This window comes from Dufourea novaeangliae, unplaced genomic scaffold (assembly GCF_001272555.1).
Source record: "Dufourea novaeangliae isolate 0120121106 unplaced genomic scaffold, ASM127255v1 scaffold11, whole genome shotgun sequence".
In the NCBI taxonomy this organism is placed as follows: Eukaryota; Metazoa; Arthropoda; class Insecta; order Hymenoptera; family Halictidae; genus Dufourea; species Dufourea novaeangliae.
Window position 1 is genome coordinate 2,708,313 of NW_015373895.1, and position 20,846 is coordinate 2,729,158.

General features: G+C 34.6%; 2 protein-coding genes across 2 annotated transcripts in view; one reads left to right on the plus strand and one right to left on the minus strand.

The window, feature by feature from the left end:
- Positions 1–10,048, plus strand: part of LOC107190107 (alkyldihydroxyacetonephosphate synthase) — a 32,523-nt gene extending 22,475 nt beyond the window's left edge. The window contains exons 3-5 of the mRNA XM_015578844.1: positions 7,015–7,303; positions 8,411–8,720; positions 8,987–10,048. Coding sequence (XP_015434330.1) covers positions 7,015–7,303; positions 8,411–8,720; positions 8,987–9,760 — 1,373 coding nt within the window. The 3' untranslated portion in view covers positions 9,761–10,048. The remainder of the gene's footprint in view (positions 1–7,014; positions 7,304–8,410; positions 8,721–8,986) is intronic.
- A 67-nt stretch (positions 10,049–10,115) lies between these two features.
- LOC107191356 (TATA-binding protein-associated factor 172) lies at positions 10,116–20,240 on the minus strand. Its single transcript, XM_015580385.1, has 15 exons — positions 20,107–20,240; positions 19,497–19,544; positions 18,934–19,181; positions 18,485–18,846; positions 18,037–18,394; positions 17,339–17,955; positions 15,892–16,667; positions 15,249–15,819; positions 14,606–14,900; positions 14,175–14,476; positions 13,769–14,082; positions 12,933–13,683; positions 12,211–12,489; positions 11,506–12,138; positions 10,116–10,484 (listed from the first exon to the last, which is right to left on the minus strand). The coding sequence occupies exons 2-15, from the start codon at positions 19,505–19,507 to the stop codon at positions 10,284–10,286; spliced, it is 5,718 nt and encodes a 1,905-aa protein (XP_015435871.1). The 5' UTR covers positions 19,508–19,544; positions 20,107–20,240; the 3' UTR covers positions 10,116–10,283.
- Between the last annotated feature and the right edge of the window lie 606 nt (positions 20,241–20,846).

Here is a 20,846-nt window from a genome sequence, read left to right on the forward strand (position 1 = left end):
TTGTGTGAAAACGGTTCTGAACGATAACCGCTTCCACTTTACGACTGACGATTCAGTTTCAGTACTAGAATTCCATTTTTAACCCTCGACGCAAAAGGAGGGCTGTTATAAGTTTGCATACATACGAGTAATCGTATGAGCGTATATAGGCTTGGTTTAAGTTTACTGTAGGCATATGTACAACTATACAGTATATTTTTACTGTACTCATATGAATCTTTTCAATTTTTTTTGGTTAACATTTTATAGCAGTCCCCGACGTATTGTTGAATATTATAAGAATTCAAAATAAAGATTGTAAAATAGCTGAGTTTCAATCGTAGAAATTCATTAATATATGAGATCATAAAATTGAATATAATAGTATGTTGGGAATATTACCTATAACAAAAATAAATAATATTGTATAGTAAGTTATTTCATACCTTTTAAACTTTTCGTAACTTCCTTTTTCAGTTAATACACCGTTCTTTTTGTGTCGGGGGTTTTTAAAATTTTTAATTTAATTTTTTGTGACAGACGGTTCTCACAGGGATGGAAAAAGAACCGTTTGTATGGAACTGGTTCAGTTCCGGTACGAGGACCACTTCCACTTTTGTAACTAATGGTTCTGTAGTAGAGCACCGGAACTTAATATCAATATTCAATATTCTTATATGTAAAGTTAATTATATTCACGTGCATTATAATTTAGAAAATGAGAATTCACTAAAACACAAAATAAGTAAAATATTTTTTAAATGTATTTGTATTTCGCGGGTATAACCCTAGTTCAGCAACATTGCCCTACATAGTAGCAATAACCATCCAGTAACTTACATATCCTGGACTTTCTTGTCAAACATCTTCCTGGAATGTTTGGCATGGTACAAGATTTAGTTTATTATCAGAAAGTTCAGGATTTATACGTTCAGTACCTAGTTTGTAGTTAACAGTTCTAATTTCTGTAAATAGAAAAGATTATACTTCCAGTAAGAAATCGTAAGACTGCCATAAGAGTTGTGTTGAAAACTCAATTTTTGACAAGCTCTTTCTTATTTATTTGATCGGCGACCGAGTCTCAAATTTTTTTTGTGTGTATATTTCGTTCTAATAAACAATCTGTATGAATTTTATTTAATTATCTCGTTTTTCGAATTTGGCACGAACCACTTGAATATTTGCAAGAACCGGTTCCACTTTAATTCTATTTATAGACAAGGCTGGTACCAAACTTCGCTAGTGCCAACTTTGTTTTGAAAGTTTTAGGCATGTATGCTAGTGAGTGCCGTTTAGAATAATTTCGCCGCTTGGCGAATATAGACGTGTTTGTTAAATGGTAATTTTGCATTTAAGGAAAGCGCTTTAAATTCTTAAAATGCCATTATTTTCTCGAAAACTAGTTATTCGCTTGATGTGACACCCAGTGGCTGTCATCTGTTTCGAAATTTGAAAAAAACCTCTATGTGTTGTGCGATTTCACGAGTTAAATGACGTAAACAAACCGTAAATCAGTGGATAAAAGAGACTCCCAAAAAGTTTTGTTTGGACGGCAGAAAAAACTAGTTTCGCGCTGGGACAAGTGCATAAAGTTAAACGGAAATTATATTGAAAAATTACAATGTGATATACACGAAAAGTAATCAATAGACTGCGGAATTTATGCATTTATAGCGAATATGATTATTTAAATCTTAGTATGCAAAAATATTTTATGAATTTTGATGAAGTATTTGTTTTATTTGACACCTAATAGTATCCTTAATAAGGTTTTTCTGTTTGATACCAGTTTTTGTAAAATGAACAATAAAAATCTATATTTGCATAAAGATCCGCATTCTAGTGATCAAATAAAAAATTCGTAGGGTAAACCAACCAGTAATTGACTGCAGACCAGTGAATGACCATTAGTCAAGAAATGTAAATTATAAATTTTGAAATTATTAAATGTTTATAAATGGAGTGTTGTTGCACTTTTAATATCCCATATTTTTAGTCTAGCGTATTAAGGAAACATTAATTAGTACAATTCTTATTAAAAATATTTTAGAAATGAAGCAGTCATTTACTGGGATTTTACACATTGTGCACTTTATAAATAACTTTTTCAAAATTATGGTAAGAATAAGTAATTATTTTTATAAAAGTTTCAAGAAAAGTATATGTAATTGCAAGTTCAACAGCTGTTTCGTTGTTATGAATAAATATATACATTCGAATAGTAATCACAAACGTTCAGAAATTCAACAATTCGGTCATTCACTGGTTGATTCACCATATCTTTGGAAACACTTCTACACACTCCCGTTCATAAGCCACAGGGCGCTTGGTTATTTTCAGAAGAATGGAAATTGAAACAAATGCAACTTCCCAAAGTAGTTCAGTTGGCTCATAACAAAAACGAACCACCCTTCTCAAGTGTTTCGGTTTTTGTGATAACAAGAGATACTAGTAGTCAAAGGCGAGATTTAACACATGGTGGAAGCTATACTATTAAAAATAACCTGTATCCTGATTTATTCTGAAAAGAAAAGTGATCGATTCTTAAGATTCCTAAAGATGCCAGACTATCTTTTTACTCTCCTAGAAAGGACAAAACAAAAATTGCTAATAACAAAATAAATTATTAATCACTACATATCTCAAATATCTTCCAGAATAACATTAAAAAATTGTTAAATAATAATGAACTGTAAATTGTGCAACGCTATCTGTAGTCGAATCAATTTAACATAATTGAATAATTCTAGCATTAATTCTAAAAAAAATCAAGAAGACGTGTAAAAAATGAACGAAAAACTCGTGGTCATGATTTCAGGAACAAATTTGGAAAACAAAATCGACCGTTGAAACTGCTACGATTCATTCGAATGGATATTCTTGATTGTTCACAACGCCGAATGTAATTTACATATTCTCTGCAGTGTGTAAAATTAATAGCATAACTGTTAGGTGATTTATGGACAGGAATCTGTTGTTATTCTCAGCGATACAGGAAAGTATTCTAGAAAAAGTGGAATAGTTGGTTGGAGAAAAATATATTTTAGCAATGAACATAAGCGAAGGTCACATTTTCTCTAATTTCAGGCTTGTTTTCTCGAATGCAAATTTTTACGATTTCTGATTGTCTATTTTCGGACAACTAAGGTTTATTTCAACTGGTTTTCATAAAACACACGGCGTAAGAGATACTCTAGTAGAGGAAAGTGGCCAAATATGAATATACCTAATGTGGAATAATGCCATTTTTTAAATTCTAACAAATGAATATTTGTCAAAGGACTATAGGCTATCTTACTTACTCACTTTGGTAGAGCAAAGTAGGCGAATATGAGAACCATTTTTTTAACACTAGAACTACCAAACAAGTCAAAATGTCTTGTCAATACACTCTTACAACGATGATTCAAATGTTATAACAATATATTTTCTCAGATCTTTCGTAACTTTTATTACGATACGACAATAAAGAAATTGGTTAATTTATAAATTTGTAAATTTTCAAAAGTTTGCCATATTTATCGATCGATCGAAAAAGATATGCGTTTATCGTTGGTAGTTGTAGTTTTAAGCACGCATAATTCTCGATTAAAAATAGTTTTATTGTAATACGATACACGTTTTAAATGTAAGATGTGCACACTTTTACAACATATTAGAAATTATACCCAGATAGCACATGACGCCTTAAAGACGCCTATTTTACGGCAATTATAGGTCTAAGGCGCCTTTCAGCCGTCATCAAGGCGTCATGTGCTATCTGGGTAACAAAACAGATAGAGTTCCATCATAATAAAATAAAACTGAAAAGTATGCAAAAACAGGAATTCGAAAAATAGAAATCCCAAAGATATGACCTTCAATCTCATAGCCTAATTTGCCCCTTAAAATACACTAACTTTCTCTCTAACTATTTTTTTATACCGTGACAAATAAGAGAACAATTAAGGGTGACAGAGTTAAGTGGGACACCCTGTATACATTCAACGTTGGCAGTTCTACTGTTAAAGCATACGAGATATAAAAAATTCCGATTATTTCCGCTCGTTTTCATTAAACCAGGATGTACAACGTAAGTTTTATCTCCGAAACTATTAGTTGTCGAATAGTCACTTCTTTTATTTTAATTGCAAATGGTTGGCCTGTCTGTACTATAATATTTTCGATTAGATCTAAAAGTTATTTTTGCAATATTCAAATTACAAGTAAATATTTAGTTTGGAATTTCCACGTCGAGGTCATCAGTAAAAAATTCTGAAGAAATATTTCTCGTATATCTTGTAGTCTCTTCTACAAAATACCTTTCTCTTATCCGACCCACGCACAGGTATATTATTTATGTAAAATCGAAAAATGACGTCGACAAGTCTCGTAATCGTAAAAACTGATGTCATTTATGCATTTACTACAATTCGATCGATCCTCCCATCGCCAATGACAATTTTTGCCACGATAATCAGATTTATAAATAGCTGGTTACTTCGTTATTGGCTGTACACGTGGGACAAGTATTGCTGCACGCGATGGAAAACGAGAAAGTGAACCGATTGAAATGAATCGATATACATTATAGATACTAAGGTGATTCATAAGTATCACGTATCAGTCTATTTTGTTTTGTCAGAAACAAAAATATTGTATAATATTTTTCGTGCAATGCATTGTTTCAATGTTACAAGGAGCAACCAAAATAGTACTTAATCCTTTTTTGGAATGAGAAATATATTTTTTATTGTTGTGTCGTAAATAGTATCTGCCGTAGACAGTAAAATATTATTATTACTAAATAGTAATTAAACAGCGTCGATAATATTAATACTTGCATTGAAGAACAAGTTTTCAGTTTAATAATTGAAAGGGTGTAAAATACTTACATTGAAGAACAAGTATTGAATTTAATAATTGAAAAGGTGTAAAATATTATATTAATTGCAAAATCTCAGATAGCACATAACTCTTTAAAGACCCTATTTTAGGTCTAAGGCGTCTTTAAGCCGTCTTCAAGGCGTCATGTGCTATCTGGGATGTATTGGGAATACACGGCTTGTCCCAAAAGTTAAAACAACAATTTTTTATATGATATTCACAATGTTCATCAGCAATTATTGGAAATAGTTTCCTTCTGAAGTGATCTACTGTTCATAATAATTTATACAAACACTGGAAATAGCTCTATTACTTTTTGGCATTTTTTCTTCAAGATGTCGGAGAATGTAGTCGTTGATGTACTGTGAATGTCAAACTGATTTTAGATTGTCGTTTCTTTCTCTTCGCTTCCAATTTGTGTACCAGGTACCAATTAGTTTGATGATGCAGAATTAGACGAATACGGAGGATAATCAAACTGTAAAATACCTTTCAAGACGAGAATGTTGTGTAAACTCATGATGACTCGTGAAGCTAAATCATTCGACCGTCGCCGTTTCCATCTTGAAGAAAAATTATCAATACCATTCTCAGAGCTTCTATAATTATTGTGAACAGTATATATCTATAAAAGAAAACTATTGTTCAATACTTGATGATAAAGAACATCGTCATTTTACGGAAAACTGCTGTTTTAATTTCAGTTTGGAAACTTCCCAGATAGCACATCACGCCTTAAAGACGACTTAAAGGCGCCTCAGACCTAAAATAGCCGTAAAATGGGCGTCTTCGAGGCGTCGTATGCTATCTGGGTTTTGAGACAGACTGTATAATAAACTTAAAATCAAAAACCGGAAGTTATTTATGATTCAACCTAATGTATACTTAGTTTGTTTCTCGTCAATGTTGTGTGTCTTTTTTTAAATAATTCTTTCCTGTCGCATTGTTTTGTTTGAATGCTTCTACTAGCCTTACGTCGGTATCGACCAGGATAGCTGTGGGAGCGAACGAGTTCTCAAGCCTTGACTCACAATTAGATGTACACTATAATTTCTGAAGTGCTTTTCCACGGTAAAACGTCGGACACGAATAAATTACAAATTAGTTCAAAAAACAGACGGAAGTACTAATGTGTTCATAATCAATGGGAATTATTTTAATCCTCTATTTTACGTACTTTTTAAATACAGCCATTCACAGTCAAAAGGTGTTGAACTACGACTATTTTCATTGAATAAATAGTCAATTACAAATATAATTATATAAAAATTATGCACACTACATCACGATTAATTATACGACAGCTTTAATCAAGTTTGTATTCAATACAAACATATACATATAATGTACCTATTTTGAAGTGAAGCAAGTTTTTCAATTTACATAAAAGTATACTGTTTGTGTTTATACTATTTACAAAAATTTGGTAAAAATCGCAAGCCATCATTACCATGTTATATAATTCAGAGTATAAAAAGTTTATTGTTTGGGTGTTTCTTTAATATTTTTCTTTCTTTCATTGTTTTTACGTCGCCTCATTTACAAAAAGTTATTAGCGCTGACAATTTCCAGTTATTTTCCTTAGTTGTGAAATTGCTGTTGATACGTTTTGTTAAATTTTACTTTGATTATTGCTATAGTATGTTGAAGTTTTTAAAATATTAAACTAAGTAATATACTTTACATTCTATCTGATAATATATCTTCTTTACAAAAAAGATTTATCTATAAAGATGTAAATTAAAATACAGTACACTATCCCGGGTAAGACGGAGGATTTTTATCAGAATTGCATAATTTTAAATATGCAATAACTGTTCTAATAATTCAAATTAGTAGTATAAAGTGTATCATAATTTTGTTGAATGTGCAACTGATTGAATGATAAAAAGAACAAAAGTTTCTTATTGTTTGTCTACTTGGAGTTCACTGATTCATAAATACTAGTACCCAGATAGCACACAACGTCTAATAACGCCTTGAATATGGCTTAAAGACGTCTTAGTCCTAAAATAGCCGTAAAATAGGCGTCTTTATGGCGTCATGTGCTATTTGGGCATTATCACAAGAGATTCTATTAAATTTGAATATTAAATCTTTAATAAATTTTACGAATTTGTAATGAAATTGTGTCGATTTTCCATTGATATTTATATATTATGTTTACAGAGTGCCACGAGGATGTCGTTAAAATAATCAAACTATGTGCTCGGTATGGATCAGTTTGTCTACCGTTCGGCGGCGGAACAAGTGTTAGCGGTGCATCGTCCTGTCCAACGAATGAACGACGAACAATAATATTGCTGGACACGTCGCAAATGAATCGAATATTGTGGATAGATAGGGAAAGTTTAATCGCCTGCTGCGAGTCTGGTATCATTGGTCAGGACCTTGAAAAACAACTACGGCTTCAAGGTCTGACTTCCGGTCATGAACCAGATTCTTATGAATTTTCTAGGTACATAATATTAAATTCAACAAAATTTATTTCCTCAAAATGTATACGCAAATCAGCCAATAATCCGTCATATCAATATTTCAATAGAATAAAGTTTATAAACAATATGTTTCGGAAATTTGAAACTTCCAATAATATTAATGTAGAATATCGCATACAAGATAATTTGTATAAAGAAATATGGTTATTTTTATTGGTTGAAGACATGTACAGAAATTGTCGATCTTTGTAGATATCATGAACTTTCATGGTTAACTTTAGCTTCCTTAAATTCAATGTTATAATCTATCATTACATAGCCATGGAGTTTCTCAGAAAAATTTAGTAACCTATTATGTGAGGTATTTAAAATTACAAGCATACTATACAGGGTGAGTCACTTAACGTTTGCACCTCAAATATCTTTGTTGTTTTTAAAGATACGTCAAATGTCTTAAGGACAAAGTTGAATGGTTCAATGGGGCTCACACAATGTCAATTTTTTTTGTTTTTTTATGTTATTTTTTTTTAGAGATATCAAGGTCACCTTAATTTTTTAAAATGGAATCACCCTTTTTTAAACACTTACAATGAAGTCTCTTTCATTAGCAATTCAGTGACTGTAATTATTCAAGGTCATTCAAGGTTACGGAAAAAAGGATGGTTCCATTTAAAAAATTGAAGGTGACCTTGATATCTCTAAAAAAAAAAAATCTCGTAAAAACAGTAATTGTTTCGCATCGTATGAGCCCCATTGAACCATTAAACTTTGTCCTTAAGACATTTGACAAATTTTTAAAAACAACAAAGATATTTGAGATGCAAACGTTAGGTAACTCACCCTGTATATGATCGTAACATTAAAACTACAACTTTAATGAGAGAAGCTAATGGTTTCACAATTGTAAGTATGTAATTATGACAAAAGGCGATATGAGATCTTATACTTACATATATTACTACATTAAACATAGGTATTACAAAAACAATTATCATTCTTCATAACGTAAAGAAACATAGTGTTTTGACAGTAAAAAAAGTTCATACCATCTTCAAAATTAGACAATTTCATAAAAATAATTTGCTGACTGCCGTTGCTATAATAGCGTTTGTTTCTTGAAAGAACAGTTTAGGTGGGTGGGTTGCGACGAGGGCGAGCGGTATGAAGAAGAACCGCTATGGAAACATCGAGGACTTAGTTGTACGAGTAAGAATGGTTACTGGTAGAACAGAAGATCCTGAAATAACGTTGGAAAGGGGTATATTGGTACCCCGAGCTTCATGTGGACCTGACTTTGACCACATGATCCTTGGCAGTGAAGGGACTTTGGGTGTCGTCACTGAAGTAATATTGAAAATTAGGCCATTACCAAAAGTAGTTAAATATGGTAGTGTAGTTTTCCCAAGTTTTGAAAACGGTGTAGCAGCGATGCGTCAGGTAAATATAAGCTATCGTTATTTCTATCGAGATATTTATTGCAATGAGAAGCAGGATTATACACATTTTTTTCATTCGATATTTGTTCTGTTCTGTATTTAAAAAATTAAGTTTCTCGAAAAAGAATTTTCCCCTGCACGGAAATCGAACTACAGTTGCTGGCATATGAAGCTAGGACCTTTAAAATAAGAGATGTCTGTAATGTTGCTCTTTATTGTAATTTAATGTTAAGAAATTAATCATCGTTTATACATGTACATGAACAGGTAGCCAAAGAACGATGTCAACCTGCTAGTATACGCTTAATGGACAATGAACAATTTCAATTTGGACAAGTCTTACGACCAGAGAGCAGTTGGGGTAGTTCGATTTTACAAGGATTGAAGCATGCATATATTACAAGGATAAAGGGATTCAAATGGGACCAGTTATGCGTCGCTACTCTATTGTTCGAAGGCAGCACGGCCGCTGATGTGGCGATGCAAGAACAAAAAATTTATAATATCGCAAAACAACATAACGGTGTACCGGCAGGGGAGACGAACGGTGAACGTGGTTACGTCCTAACCTTTGTTATAGCGTATATTCGGGACCTTGGTTTGGATTATAATATTTTGGCTGAATCATTTGAAACCTCAGTCTCCTGGAACCGTGCTCTATCGCTGTGTAGAAATGTAAAATCCCGCGTGGCCAGAGAGTGTTATAAGCATAAAATCGACCATTATTTCATCTCTTGTCGTGTCACACAAATTTACGATGCCGGTTGTTGTATATACTTTTATATGGCACTTAATTACATCAATCTCTCGGACCCCGTTGAAACGTACGAAACCATCGAACATGCCGCGCGCCAGGAAATTCTTGCCAGTGGTGGTTCTCTGTCCCATCATCACGGTGTGGGTAAATTACGTTCCTGCTTTTACTCGGACGCTGTAGGCGAAGTGGGAGTATCTCTGTATCGGGCAGCCAAAGCGCACCTGGATCCCCATAACATATTCGCAGCTGGTAACTTGGATCCGAAAAGTATATCGAAACTGTGAATTGTAAACGAACGAAATGCATTGTGATAATTTGGAACTTACTACGCTCTGCAAATCATTTTTAACTCGGGATGATCATGATTCTTCTTAAGAGGAATTCGGTAATTAGTGAAGACAATCGGTATTACGGTTTACCGACACATCACGATGGTATATAAATGGTGGTAAAGAAAGAGACTAGTATTATAATATATAAATAAATCTGCACCCTGGTGTCATTTGGTACAAACACGGGATTGTAATTGTATCGACATTTTTATAAGTTATTATAAATAAACAAGACTCGCTTACTTATAGTACTTAATCAATTAGCAACTTATGTATCCGAGTTTCATTTCTCTTACGTAGTTATTATGTTGTTTTCGTTTCTCCTAATAAAAGAATATTTATTATATTCAGTCCATAAGATCGGGGAGGTCGTTTTCTGTGTTACTTGATCTGATTTGTGTACGCTCGCTTGACAATATACTCAGCAACTTTCCTAGATTATGCGATCAGTGGTAATAATTCTTAAAATTGAAGCTCACTGGTTATCAGCCTTTAATGTCGATAGAAATGAATCAAAATCGTATTCGTCATCATACTGTTGTTGTTCCCATAACTCAGGAAGAATTTCTAGGACAGAACGACTAACGCCTGGGACGCCAGTAATTTTAGACACAGTCTCTCCTTGTGTGTCCGACCTTTTTCCCTTATTATTGTCTAATGAGAACAAATCCAATAACTGTAAAGAATGTTACGAACAAAGTGTTATTACAAAATAAATCTTTTATAATAATCTTAAGAAACTGTGACAAATATGCTAAACGGTGGTTGGTTCAGATAAATTATTACAAAGTGATTTTTTAAACTATTACGGATAGTAATAGGATTCCTTTTTTGAGTTTTCAAGATTGCCTGGCGCCTTTTGCACGATATTTAAATATATCACGCAAATCTTTGCAATCTTAGAATTCATCAAGCAACGAATAACGCTTATTCGAAATATCTTTTCGTTTACCGCATAATGTAAGACATGGTACAGTCAATGGAAGTATTTTAATACCTTTTCTTGTGCGAAATAAAATTGTAATGAAACTGACATCTGCAAAAGTGCAAATCACTAACCTCTATTTATGCAAACTATTGTTAATAGTCTCGAAAAGATTACTTTGCGACGTTATGCATATGAACCACCGTGTATATTTATACAGTGGGGGACGAAAGTATTCGTACACTCTTTAAAACGGAACATTAGTTTACTAAATGATGTGTAAAAATAAATTTGAAAAAGTTGCAATACATACTGAAACTTTCATTGAAATCGGTTGATACAGAAACGAGCGACAGGCGTCAAAAGATGTAAAAATTGTTAGGTTTATTAAATACAGTTGTAGGTCAACAGTCGCGAAAAACAATGATTATCGACATTTTTAATCCTTTGTATCTCAGCAACGACAATCGATTTTTATGAAATCTTCAACATGTATATAACTAACATAAATCTTCGATATGTATCTATCACATTTTTATTCTAGCCTCAGATTAAAAAGTTGTAAAAAGCGACGTTTACTATTTTATTCGCGATCCCGACCAATTACAACTTTTTCAAATTTTATTTTACACATCATTTAGTAAACTAATGTCCCTAACCTCAGAAAAGAACTCGAGTCATTTTGACCAATTTGAAAAAAGTTCCGTTTTAAAGAGTGTACGAATACTTTTGTCCCCCACTGTATGTATTCAGTGTAATCTCTACATCTTACCTGATCGGTAGCCATTGTTTCTAGAGAGGTGTTTTCTGTTGAAATCACAGTATTTGCTGTGAGAAGCTTGAATTTTTGAAGTCCCATAATTTTCTCCTCTACTGTGGACCTCGTGATAAGCCTGTAAACATTAACCACTTTCTTTTGTCCAATCCGATGTGCTCGATCCATCGCTTGAAGATCCTTCATAGGATTCCAGTCGTGTTCCACGAATATAACAGTATCTGCACCGGTTAGATTTAATCCTAGCCCTCCGACTTGAGTCGTTAGCAAAAGTACATCAATCGACGGATCAGCATTAAAACGCGCCACTACGGAATGCCTTTGGGTCGCTGGTATACTTCCGTCAAGACGAAGATACGTGACTGTTGGTAGATGCGTGCGAAGGAGATCTTTCTCTACAATATCCAGCATTGCTTTCAACTGACAAAAGATTAAAGCTCGATGTTGACTGACTAATTGCTGCTGTTGAGGTGGTTGATTATCTGGTGTACCACCAGTAGATGCCAAGTTTTGTTGTTGTTGTGGTTGTCCAATTCCACAATCCAGTAGTAGTTGCTTTAACGCTGGTAACTTTGCTCCATGTTCTATATCAGCTAAGGTACCTTTTTGTTGTTTTAACGTGTTGCATACCTAAAAATATGCATATTAATAGCTAATATCGCGGGTAAAACATTTGTCAACTCAAGCCACAGTGGTACAAACCGTTTGATATAGTGGGTGTCGTGGATTCAGTACTAATTTAGGATGATTACAAACGTTACGTAGATATCGCAGTGCTTCGAACACATGACCTCCTTGAGGATCGCTTGCAGATGAAGTACACGATGTGGCAGATAATAGAGTGGCAGAATGTCTACTACGGAAGTCTTCGTACAATGTGCGTTGCAATGGTGACAAGTCACAGTAATAATCTTGAGTAATTTTAGGTGGTAAGTCTTGGAGAACGTCTTCTTTATTTCGCCTCAATAAAAATGGCAAAACCTATAAAACATAGAGTGTTTGTTATATGCATGTTTATATTATATAAATATATTTAACACTTTGCAGTCGGCTAACAGCATTGAACAATCGTGACAATTTTGACCTGGAGTCCATCGACGACACAAAACTGTCGCGAAAAACGCTATTGTCATATTCACATATCTACGATTTAATGTAGGTTAGTTATTTTATAAATAAACTGCTATGTTAAACTGCCTCTAATTATGTATGTAAGAGAAAAGTGTGAAATTTTCGATTAACAAAAAACGGTATACTTTAACAGGTGTTTTTATGTCAGCATTTATTCGCAGTTCAAAATTTAGAGCTGAGAGTTCTTATGATAGCCTCAATGTTTTTCAATCAGATGGCACTTCACCTCAATATATACTGCGGTCCCCCAACACGTTAATCGCTCATAGGAATAAAAATAATAAAAGAACTACCTGTCTGTGTAACGCTTCCATAGCCAAAGCACCCGCTTCTTGTTCTTTTGGTCCAGCTTTCGGTTCTCTACAAGCTAGAATAGGACGTGAGTACCTTGCCGCAAATTGTTTCTCAGTGCCTAGAAAACCTGGCATTAAAAAATCAAATAAAGACCACAGTTCAAGCACGTCATTTTGAACCGGGGTGCCTGACAATATAAGTCTGTGATTGGCGTGTAGTCGTTTCGTTGCTTTTGCACTTTTTGTCTTTCCATTTTTTATAACATGACCTTCGTCGAGCACACAGTAATTCCATTGCCACGTTTCGAAGTAATCAATGTCTTTACGTACTATATCGTAACTTGCAACAACCAGTCTGTGGTAAGTAACTTTTGGACGTAATTTCTCGCGTTCAGGCGGAGTGCCGGCATATTGCAGGACTGAAAGATCTTTAGATTCGAAGAATTTTTCTGCTTCGTACACCCAGTGACCGGTTAAAGTCGGTGGACAAACTACTAGACTTGGTGGAGCATGAGGATTACGATGATGATCTAATGCTAATATACAAAGAGTCTGTAACGTTTTTCCTAAACCCATGTCATCACATAGGACACCATGAAGTCGGTAACGATTTAGGAAGTTCAGCCAATTCAGACCTTGACGTTGATAAGAACGCAATTCTGCAGCTACAGGTATTGGTAATTCGGTATCTGGAATACTGCGTGGATTTAAAAGTTGTTCTAGGAACCGTCGCTCTTGAGCTTTCTTCTCTCTGAAATATACTTAAAATTATATGTATAATGTTTACACTCGAAATAATTATAGCCCAACATTTACATTAAAATGTTCTAACTCACACTAAATCTGGTGGATCAGCTATTGCACCAGGGTCAAGAGGTAGAAGCTGTACAAGCGTGGCAAATGTTGCACTGCAGGCTAGTCTCACAGCTTGATTTTGATCACTCATACGGCCCAGTAAAGGAACCATGAAAAGTACAGCATATGGAACAATATTCACACCTAAATTTTCAACAAGGCAAACCAATGCTTCAGCTGCACCTTGCCTCACTGAATCTATTTCGCTCGGGGCTGTTACGGTCGTCGAATATAATTTCTCCCCACCGGTAACTTCTAAAAGCGGTATTACGCTGCGTGTGATGTGTATTATTACCTACAAAAAGTTACGATCAATTTACAAATAAAGTTATAATGGAGTTAATAAAACCGGAATTTTGATATTGACATACTACACTGGAAATTTACCTTTTCGGTATCTAATCTAGCTAACACAGAAATACAACGCGATGCCATATGTCTAACGGCTTTGTATGGATGAGCCAACAATTTACACAAACATGAAAGGCATTTCAGGACAGGGGGAAGTAAAGCTTTATCGAGACTTGGAGCCATAACTTCTAAAACCTGTAAACCAAAAATTAATTGATTTACTTCTTCTTGAGTATTTTCACGACCACTGATTTTTTCCTCCTCCCTTAAGATATTTGGTAGGATTAATTCCCACAGATGTGGTAGTCGAATTGGTAACTGATCACCAAAGTGAGTGGCTGTAAAAATAAATCAATGTCAAAATTGAGTAGAATATGATTTTATATAGTATGTTATTTATAAAAAGTTTTTATTATGATTGTTGAACCGGTTTGTATTGTATTATAATTATACAGTGTAAATCTAACCTATAGCAGTAAGTGCGAAAGTTGCTCCACGACGGCGTGTTCTAGCTGCTTTGGCTTCAGGTTCTTCGCAAGCAAGTAGTTCTTCCAAAGGGATTTCAGTAGTCGGTGGTCGACCTGGTCCTCTTCCGCTACCAATTCCGCTGTTCGCCCCTCGATTATAAGCTACTCTTTCAGCATGTTTCTGTCTGTTGCTTAAAGTAAGAATTCCGTCATAAAGATCCGTATCCGTCTCGAAATTTACACGAGGCGTAAATTCAATATCCGAGCATAGGAATGTACATAAATTGGTCGATATCTACGACACAAAAATTTATAATGAAGTCATTTAAAATTAATTGTATTCAACAGAAGTACATGTATGTAAAGCAACAAATATAGTGATTTTGTGGAAAAAAAAACATAAGGTTTTCAGACTTTCTAATGCTTAATGCGTCATATTCAATACATCTTTTTTATTGTGATCTTGTAGCAAGAAATTTCTTTAAGTAGCAGAAAATACAATTGACAGTTTGTACTTTTTATTGTATAACTGTTGCCTTGTTTATAATAAGAGTTATTAATTAATAGGTAACTTTAATTGGATTTCAAAAAAGTCATTATATTTGTTTCTTCGTTGTTGATATATGTTTGTTTTAGTGCACACCTTTGCATTAGGGGAAGGTGTCCTATCTAAACAAAGGTCAACTAAGTATGACAAATGTTTTGCAGCTAATTTCTGTAGCTCTTCGTTTTCCTCCCGTTTAATAGCTTCCATCAGTGGTTTCACTAATGGATTAAGGGGTAGCGGAGATGGAGGGAGACAGTGTAACATTGTGGCAGCACCAGCTAGTGCGGCCATTGACATAACATTGTACGAAAGTTGTTGGGCAGCTGTATCACTAGCGCCTACTTCCAAAGCTTTTCGCCTTTCTTTTAAACTTTCGATTACTTTTGGTTTTAGTTTAACCGTGCTGGGGCTGCTGCCAATATTTCCACCTGATCCTCCATTGCCTGCTACATTGCCCATTGCGCAAAGATCTGTAATTGGTTTTGCAGCAAGATTCGCAATTTGATCGAGCGTCATTACACCCGATGCATCTGTCTCGATGGGAACAGGTAATTTATAATGTTTCAGAGTGGCAATATAATCACGACTGTCATGTAATAGTCGAGTGAAAGATGCGGCAATCTCATCATAGTATACACATTCGTTTAAACACGTCAAGAGTTTGTCCCTTTTAAGCAAATACATCATTATTAGACCGCATTAAAAAAAGTTAGATAGATACAAATATTCATCGGAATACCTGAGTATGTCTGGTATGGCAGGTGGTTCATTGTTTACAGTCGCCCAATGAGACATTGTCAAGCCTGCAACAGTGCGTTGCAACGCTGAACGTGAGTTCAGGTGTGCCAGTAATACTTTAGCGTAACAAAGTGCTGGACTAGGTATATCTGGTGTATAAGTGACACCTGGTGCTGGTTGTACTACATAATGCGATAGCCATCCTAACATTCGTGCAGCTCTACAACGAGCTTGTACTACATTTAATTTCCTTATATTTTGAGCTACAGTCTCAATCCCACCAATGTAAACTTTCAGTTCAGATATTGATTTCACATTTCCAGTTGTGGTATTATTTCCCCCCACATTATTAACGTCTGATTGTCCATCGCAGACACCAACGAACTGATTACTCTTAGTCCCTTTATTCGGAGAACTTATTGTCATCAGTAAGTTTGGATTAAATGGCACATGTTCCGGTTGCATAGCAAGGCAGAGCCATGTGCTAACAAGAGGACACGCTGCGTGCAGTAACAATTCGAGATCGCTCTGTACGACTAGATTTTCCCAAACACGTTCGGCTACGTCCTGTATGGCAGTTACATGTTCAATCAGTACACGTTGAAAAACATGACGAAGTGCGTCTTGTAAAACGATTCCACCTCCTTCGCCCCATTGTTCTTTTTTCTTCTCGTTTTGTATACCATCATTTCCGGTTAATGTTTGTAATGTTTGTAAAGTGGCTTTGCGTACACTTGAACTAGAATGACTAAGAAATGGCCATAATCGTGGTAAAACCTACAATTATATCGTTTGATGTTACAATAATTACTAAATACTGTATAGTAAGTTAACCCTATAACGCCAAGCGCGACGTTTTTGTAACGTTTGGGTGTCCCAAAATAGCTTTGACTCCCGGAAATGAGAGGTTCCTGGGATAATTTGAAACAACTGTTTCCTTAGAAAAAATGTTATCCGAGGCTTTGTTAACGAGATATTAACGAAAATCTCCGATCAATCAGAGCGCGAGTCTGCTAGTCGAGTTCCCGCGGTAGCGTTGGCTACCAATCGCAGCACGTAGCTAACACTATCGCGGAAGCTCGGCCGGCAGACTCACGCTCTGATTCGTCGGAGTTTTTCGTTAATATCTAGTTAACAAAGCCTCGGATAACATTTCTGCTAAGGAAAAAGTTGTTTCACATCATCCCAGGAACCCCTCATTTCCGGGAGTCGAAGCTATTTTGGGACACCCTGTGTAATACAGAAAGTAGAATATTCATGGAGTTAATCTAAGGACAAATGTGACGATTTCGTACCATATGAAAAAACAAAAGTAAACCCCTGCATTTCTAGATGTATTTTAGAATTTATATGTTTATTAATATGAAAATAAAGAATAAGTTTCTTTTTTAAAACGAAAATTCAGGCGTTATATGGTTAAATAGATTTCGTGATGTATCATTCATTACCTGCGATAACGGCTGAGGTGTAAGACAAACGCGTGCAGTAGGTAGTGAAAGTATAGCAGCTAATAGTCCCATAAAACTATTACATGCCGCTGCTAGATCATCTTGCTCACGTAAAAGTTCCCACAGACGAATTACAATAACTTCTAATTCTGATGGCTCTAATAATCGCGGGAGAGCAGACGCCACTGGTATAAGCGCACTAGCTGCAGCAGCGCCTACATCATCAACAGGATCAGAAAGACCTTTCATTGTGGCCGGAAAAACCCTTGGTAGTATATTGTCCAATAGGTCGTCTCGTACAGCAAGTAAATATTTAAGTGCAAGTAATGAACCATGTCTTGCTTCCCATTCATCATGTTCTAAAAGCTTCAGCATGACCGAAATAATTCCTATTATATTTTTATTTTCACTGTCTTTTTGATTTGGCACTAGTAACAGAAGAGAACCTAATGCTTGAGCACAGGTTTCGCGTACAGGCGCAACGACTTGATCGGATACAAAATCCCCAAATCGATCTAATCCCAACACACACAGCAATCTCAAAGCAGCATCAATAATCCACTGACGGTGACTCTCTTCCATCTCCTCTGCTGTCTGATCCCTCGATTTTCCTGCGCCTATATTAAATGTTAATAAAACAAAAAATTAAGCATTTCTATTACGTTAGTGCTAGTAAATATTATTAAGGTCTTATATACCTTTTCCATGAAGTTTTACAAGTTCTCGTAACGCAGTCGCAGCTCCATGCCTGACTTCCCACTTCTGACTGAATAAGTCTTGACACAGACTTTCCGCAAATGATTCCAAAGGCCAATCTATTACAGAGTCTGGCCAACAACCAGTACTGTCTGGTACTCCATTCGTTGATTCAGTCTGTGTTATACTATTAGGTACACTTATTTCTGTTGAGATTACTTCTTCTAATTTTATTTTTTTACATAATGATTCTCCTGCACTATTAATGGGTGATTGAGCAGTTGAATTGTTATGATAATCTTCATTGCTGCGATGTTCATCTGGTTCTCGCGAACGTTGCTTCGAAACTGATTGTCGTGCCTACATTAAAAATGTGTTAATATGTAGGATCTGTTCAAAATTAATGTTTCATTATACTTATATATTATAGATAATAAAGTCATATATTACCTTACGCCTAGCTCTGTTGATTTCACGTCTACTTAGTCCACTAGGTTGTTTCAGAGTTTCACTTACAGAGATCTTGGTTTGCATATTCGAGACAGGTGGTAACACTACTGGTGTAAGGTCTTCAACAGTAAATAATTCTGAGGTATCAACACCCATTAATTGAGGATGAAGACCTAATTTCGCAGCAATTAGTTTTTCTTCTTGATGAGGAACAGGAAGTACTTGCTCTCCATCGATACCAATTAAATCATATTCACTGCCTTCTGATCCAGTAAGGTGTGAGCTACGAGCTAAGACCTTTTCCATATCAAAGTCTTCCAAGTTTAATCTATTATTTGGTACATGTTTTTTTGCTTCTCCATCTTTTGTTAATTAATAAGATAAATAAATCAGTGGCCGAGTATAATGAATTATTAATTATTAAACAACACATTAAATTAATCAATTACCTTTATAATCTTCCTTTTTAATAGGTTGTGGATCCCAAGCAGGAACTTGAGCTAAAATAGCTTGTACAGCTTGTGCAGCAGATACTCTTGTATCCCAGTGTGGAGACTTTAATAAAGTAGAAACTCTTGCTAATAAATGATGTAAATCGTGAGGATGTAATTTCTGGGCTTCTCCTAGCTGTTGTGCTGCAGCTTTTTTAGTCACTGCATTTGTTCCAGTTTCCAATAAAATGAACAATCTATCCAGCCTATGGAAATTTATTATTTATGTCATGATATTATTGATTTGTTAATACAATATATTACATAGAACATACAGGCTATTATTTAAATTTTCCTAATTGTTATCCAAAGACAAAGAATAGTCATACCATTAACAGTTGACAAGACATACATATTTCTTATCTTTATTGCTTCTGTTATTTATAAAATTCAAAAATGTGTTAGTTTATTACACGCCATTGATTAATGTAATTCAATGTATTAAGTGAAAACTAATATTGCTATACTTTTATAAATAAGTATTAGATTAAACCAAATGTTTACACTACTCGATATTTTACCTCGATGTCATGTTTGCAGGTGATATTGATTGATGAACAGCTGTGTACCTAAAATTGAACATAAAACTATACATATGTATACCATATAAATACCGTAAAATTCAGTCTTTAAAAAATAATAATAGACTGATATCAGTATTTATAGGCAATTAATATAAATACTCCAACAATCATGCACTTGTAAAATATTCATAGATTAATTAATAAATGCAGTTTTCTTATAACAAAAGTTTAATAGGAAGTACATTAAAAGCTCCAGCTGTGCAAAATAAAATGGAGTACAGGAAATGCTAATCTCATCTGCATGATATATATTTCCTGTCTCATGAACGATAGCAGTACTTTAGGCAACAAAATGTAACATTCAACGTCAAAAACGAAAGTCTATAGGAGTTAAGTTGACGACGTAGAGGTAATAGATGACATCTGCGAGAACGCGTTCTTCGGTCGGTTCAAGAGTTCGTCGATTCAGGCATCGTAAAATTAAAGAACCACATAGGACATTTCAATTAAGAAAACATAAACATAGTGCAATATTGAATAAAATGTTGCGAAGAAACGCAATATGGATATATAAATAAATAGTAATCCAAATGTGAGCTAAACATACCTGATTTTAAAATATAGTGTATCTAATCGTTATCCTTCAGCTAACCCGCATAGCCGTTTCCCACTGTATTGATTCCTCAAAAATCACATTACGCTGTATATTTTGAAAAAGTCGACAGATAGACAGACTATTTGTCAAATTTTTCGGAGAGAAACGCATGTTACAAGCATCAAATTTATACTGACAGCCATATTGCAGGGGAACCTGACTTTTGTCCCCTGATTTTGCTCTCATTGGCGGGCTACGCGCATCTCATGTATCGATTGGCCAATCAACGCTTTCGTGCACTGATCACATCAAATTGCGCATAGTTCGTGCACAGAACGGATTTATGCCCCGTACACATTCTCGATGAGCTCATTATTTTCCTCAGAATTATAATTTGTAATATATAATTTAAGAATATCGAATGTATTACTATTTCATGATACACATTACTCTTTCAATGAATTTTTTGTAAAAAGTATCTATTTTAATCATTTCTGCACTCAGATTTGAGAATAATTTTTCTGCGTGTTATTTTAGCAATTCTATATTTAGAACAAAATTTATGTGTCATTTAACACCATGATATTATATCGGCGTTTTATGATTCATTCAATATTGTGTTCAAAATGTGTGATGTATAATTTTTCCAAGCGTAAGTTCTTTCTTTCAATTCATATAAATTCTGTCTATCTCAAGTAGAGATGTTTAAAATCTTAAGTATGTGTTTAGTATTTATGAAAAAGTCCTTTGCT